General features: G+C 51.5%; 1 protein-coding gene across 1 annotated transcript; it reads right to left on the bottom strand.

Annotated features, from left to right (window-relative positions):
- Positions 1–239: 239 nt before the first annotated feature.
- Positions 240–3128, bottom strand: LOC115081150 (toll-like receptor 13). The gene is given in 3 exon segments (XM_029585656.1): positions 240–649; positions 651–2138; positions 2140–3128. Coding segments are annotated over 3 exon segments (2703 nt in total). The 5' UTR covers positions 3010–3128; the 3' UTR covers positions 240–304.
- Positions 3129–5250: the final 2122 nt, after the last annotated feature.

Here is a 5250-nt window from a genome sequence, read left to right as displayed (position 1 = left end):
GAACTTCTCCTCCTAAGGGACTCGCGCTGTGATGCAGCGCAGAGAGCAGGGTTGCTGCTGTGCTGATCACCAACACAGACCCTACCCTGAGATAGCTAAAATGTGAACCTAAGAGCTCAGGGCAGGAGACAGCAGCAACCCGAGTCAGCTAAACTGCAATGACATCAGGCACAGCCTACAAGAGACCTGGTCGAGGGGCTGCGGCCGCCTGAGAGAGCCATCGTTCCCCGCAAACACAGGGTTACGCAAGTCCATAAAGACAGAGGTCAGACGGTCACCTTCACTTCCTGCCTCTCAATTAAGCTCACCTATAGTTCGGGACTTCTTCCAGGAAGACTACGATGAGGACATCGTTCTGCTCGTAGAAGATCCTGGAGCTGGCTAGCTCCACCTCCATCTGGCACCATTCGCTCTCCAGGTACATCCTGCTGACCACGCACAGGGTCTTGCGGCTGTTGGCAATAGCCTTCTGGACACTGTCGATGTAGAAATGCCCAGGTACAAAATCCCTGTGGCTGAAGCAGAGCCTGTACCTATGCGAGCTCTGCCTTTCCAGGTGGGGCAGGAGCTTCTCCACCACCCAGCTCTCGTCCCCTGAGCAGCAGGACACAAAGGCATCATACTGATAGGTCTTGTTGTCCTCGCTGAGGTTTCCCCCACCACCAGGCTCTAAACATGTAGTAGCCATATCTCAAAGTCCACCTCAGCTTAGCGGCCAGCAGCGAGGCTATCAGGGTTAATGAGGTGACAAGGAATGTGCTGATGAAGAGGACCATGCCTATGTCAAAGGCACAGAAGGTCATGTCCAGTTCCGTAAAGTTGATGTCTGTCACCCCTTGGCCAAAACAGTTGTAGGCTCGTAGCAAGGGGATCTGGACCTGAAGGCTAGAGGTGGACCAGTTCTGGAACCAATAGTTTTCACAGGAGCAGAGTAGAGGGTTCATGTAGATGTCAAAATAAACCAGGGAGGTCAAGTTCTCCACCAGTTTCCTGCTGATGTTCCTGAGTTCATTGTATCTCAGGGACAGGCTCTCCAAGGAGGTCAAGTGAACAAAAGTGTCTTCCAGGAGATCTTTCACCTCGCTGCTGTCCAGCTTGAGACGTCTGAGCTGGCGAAGACCCTTGAACATCTTTGGCATGAAATGCAGCGCACTCTTTCTCACGGGATAGATGTTGGACATGTCCAGCTCTGAGAGGTTGATGAGGGGATCCAAGGAGAGATTGTAGAAGAATATGCTGGGATTGTCACTCAAGCGAAGCATGCTGAGGTTCTCCAGACCCTCAAATAGTCTGCTGGGGGCACTCATGGGATTCATCTGTGTCTGAGAGCTCATATCCAACTCATTCAGGGACTGGAGGTGGAGGAAAGGGGTGGGAGCCTGGAACTTGTTATGAGTCATCAGCTGGTTCCCGCTCAAGTCCAGCAACATAAGTAATTTCAAATATCTGAATGTGTCATTGGTTAATTTATAGATGCAATTTCTGGCGAGAGCGAGGTGGCGGAGGGACGAAAGACCCTTGAACCCATGCTTCTGGATGGTCAAGATCCTGTTCCCAGACAGCAGGAGCGTCTTCAGTTGCTTTAGCTTTTGAAATGTGTTGGTCTTGATGAAGGACAAGCTATTGTCCTGTATGTCCAGGAGCTGGAGGTGCTTGATGTATGTAAAACTGTCCCTATTCAGAGTGACGATCTTGCAGCCCCTGAGCAGCAGATAACGTAGGTTGCTCTGGCCACGGAATGCATCCTGGTTGAAGAAGGTCAGATAGTTCTTTGAGAGGTCAAGATAGCGTAGGCTTCTCAAGGGCCGGAAAAGGTCATTCTTCAGGTAGGAGAGCTTGTTTCTTTCCAGGACCAAGGTCTGGAGGGACCGTAGCCTGCTCCAAGTACTGTTGTATACCTCCTTCAGTTTGCACTTGTTCAGAAAGAGGGTCTGGAGGGATCTGAAGGACCAAAATTCATTCTGTGTCAACCTTTGCAGAGGGCTAGTGGAGAGGTAGAGGGTGGTCAGGTTGGTGCAATTGCCAATGGCTTCCAGGCCAGAGCCGGAGAACTTGGAGTGCTTGATGTCCAGCAACGTCAGCCTGGGCAAAGTCTGAAAAAGTTGGCAGGCCACAGAAGCATCCTTGTGCAGGGCAGGGCCTCATGCTGGACCAGTGGAGTGCGGTGAGGTTGGGGAGAGGGCTCCCAAGTAGCTGGGAGATGTTCAGCGAGTTTTCATCAAAGGCTATGTCCATCAGGCTGGGGGTGCTCAGGAAGGAAGTAACATTCACCTCTGACATGTTATTCCTGGTGAGGTTCAAAGTCCGTAGGCCAGGCAGGGAGCAATGGGTCAAGTCCAGCACAGAGAGGACATTACCACGCAGATTCAGGCTCTGAAGGGCCTGAAGGGAGACTGGATGCTCTGCAGGACACAGGTGGGAGATCCTGTTGGAGCTCAGATCCAGCTCACTGAGCGATGGCAAGTCCCGGAAGGCCTGGGCCACCACTCCAAAATCTGAGAGGCCGTTGTAGGAAAGGTCAATCTTCCTGAGCCACAGAAACGTTCTCCAGGGCCCTGCCAGCAAGTAGACAATTTTGTTGTTGCTGACATCCAGGACACGTAGGCTGCTCAGCTCCACAAAGGCAGATGGGGCCAGAGACGAAAGGCGGTTAAAGCTGAGGTCCAGGAAGCTCAGGTTTCCCAGGCCTCTGAATGCCCCACCTGTCAGACTCTCGATCCAGTTGTTACTGAGCTTCAGCTCCTGCAGATCTGGCAGGTGGGTAAAGACCCCAGCTTCCAGAGAGGCCACCCTGTTCTGGGACGCGTTCAACCACCGGGTCCCATTTGGGAGGTTCCAGATGGCTGTCGTCAAGTTGGCAACCCCATGTCCTGCGCAGTCGGCATAATCCGGATTCTTGTCAGCGAGCAGGCACTTGGAGAAGCCATAGGCATCCAGAAGCGGGGCCCAGAGAGTCACTAGGAGAGCCCAGGGGGCGACAAGGTAGCACCTGATGTGGGACCACTTCATGCCGTCCTCTGCCCTCTCAGTCCGAAGCTCCAATCAAGATTCAATCCATGATTAGGGAAGAGATGTCAGGAAGCGCAATTTCTGGAACCTGCTGAGCCTTGTTCCTGGGGGGTCAGGTGACTGCAAAGAGAGAAGACGTAGATGCTGTTAAGCACAAGAGATTTCTAAAGACACATTTAGTTTGCAGTTTTGTCTGGTTTTTTTTTTTTGCGCCTTGCCTGAAGCAGCAGCAGAGCTCGGGAGGATGAGCTTATCTGGCCCAGGGCGTCAAGTGCAGCGAACCAGAACCAGAGCCAGCGCCGGGAAAGGTGACAATCTTGTGAAATTGGAAAAAAAAAAAAAAGCATCTATTCCATTTCCCATGGCAGGATGGCAACTGATCCAGACTGTCCCTCGAAATTATGAAGCCTCCCTGGGGGGGGGGAGAAGGGGATCCGTTGTGTCTGCTCGGCACAAAACCAGCGCTTACAGGCCGGGACGCGCCTCTGGACTCCTGGACCCTGTCCCTTCACTCGGGAAGTGCACAGCTAGGTAACAGCACAGGGGAGGTAATTCCATCTCATTCCCTTACCTGCAGCACCTAAACTCTCCAGCGGGCTACAGCACCTACCTATACAAAGCCTCTCTAATAGCCCAGCAGGCACCCACCTGATCCCTAGCAATCACTGGGGACTGCATGCTGTGATGTAACAGCCAAGGTGTAGATGAGTCACACAAAGCTCAAAGTCCTGGATTTCAAAAAACACCGAGTGTGAAAGAAACCAACAAGGACTGAATTGCATAGTCTGGATAAACAGATAAGCATGGGTGTAGCTTGCTTATTGCGGTGGTTAATACCCCTAATTAATTAAGCTATTTCACTTAGATGCAGGTCCAACACTGCTCTCTACATTAATGGTGGGGGTGGAAGGGAAATAGAACCAAAAGGTTACTAAGGGCCAAGAGTAACAGATAAGTATGAGAGGGGAAAAAAAAAGTGCGAAAGCTTGCTGGGCAGACTGGATGGGCCGTTTGGTCTTCTTCTGCCCTCATTTCTATGTTTCATTTCTATGGATGGGAAGTGATAAAGGTGAAGAACAGTGGACTAATCTAAAGAGAGCTACAGAATGAGCAGTATAGCGTTGTGTAGAGGACATGGAGACTGATGATTGTTTTCAAAGCAGGTGCCTGAATCAAAGTAAGGGCCAAAGAGATGAGCGAGAGCACCGGGAGGAATATCTGGGAAGGCCGAAAGAGATGAGGAAAGGAGTCAGGACGGCAAAAGTGGCAGTGGAAGAAAAAGCTTGCCAAATAGGTAGAGCGAGGTGACAGAGCATTTTCCTGCCATGGTCGGCGGAGTGCGCATCAGGCAGGAGACTGATGTTGTCTTATAAATACAGATGATGACAGATTTGTTTGAAGCGGTTTTCCAAGTTTTTTTCAATAATTTTTCCCTCGTTGTTTAGGGCATTGGATTTTCTACTTTATGCTTTAGTACAGATCTATATTGGGGAAATGCAGGTGGCACTGGGGTTTATAAGGCAGAGTCAGTTAAACGTTCTCTGTCTCCATCTGCTGGCAGGGATGAATAACTCCAGGCGTCTGGACTGATCCGTTGGTACTACAGGAACGAAAATGAGCAGGCAAGAACCAATGGTCTTTTCTCTGTTTAAAAGCTTTTGTATTCTGATTATACAAGATTTATCTATTCTAAGCAGATGTATACCCTAGACCAGGGTTTCTCAGGAACCAGCTATTTTCCTAAAAATGACGTGGACCCCCGATTATTGAGGAGTTGGGAGGGAGGGTCCCCTTGAGTTTGAAGAGCAGGAGTCAGCAGTCATCTCCTCCATCCCCCCTCCCCAAGCCAGTCACCCTGCCCTCCTTCCGCCCCCAACCACCAGTGTCTCTATCCCTCCTGCCAGTCAGACACCCCCACCCCCCAGCCAGCTTCTGCCAGTCTCTCTTTTCCCTCCCTGCGAAGATCCCGGCTGAGCCCTCCGGCTGCGGCCCCCCACAAGGGACGTTGATCGCTCGGGTGTGTCTCTGCTCCTGCTCTCTCTATCTCTGGCCTCCTCCTCCCTCCCTCCCTCCCGGAGTTTTCTGCTATCTCTGGCCCTGCCGCTCAGGTCTTGGCCCGTGAGGGAAATGGCAGCCAGTTGCCGTGGGCTCCATGTCTCTATCAGGCACAAGAAGCACACCGGTTTTCAGAGTACAGAATGTTCTAGAACACGAGGTCATGAGGAAGGGGTAGGTCCAGGT

This window comes from Rhinatrema bivittatum, chromosome 19 (genome assembly GCF_901001135.1).
Source record: "Rhinatrema bivittatum chromosome 19, aRhiBiv1.1, whole genome shotgun sequence".
Lineage (NCBI taxonomy): Eukaryota > Metazoa > Chordata > Amphibia > Gymnophiona > Rhinatrematidae > Rhinatrema > Rhinatrema bivittatum.
The sequence above is the reverse complement of the archived record's forward strand: the minus strand, read 5'-3'. Positions and strand labels throughout refer to the sequence as shown.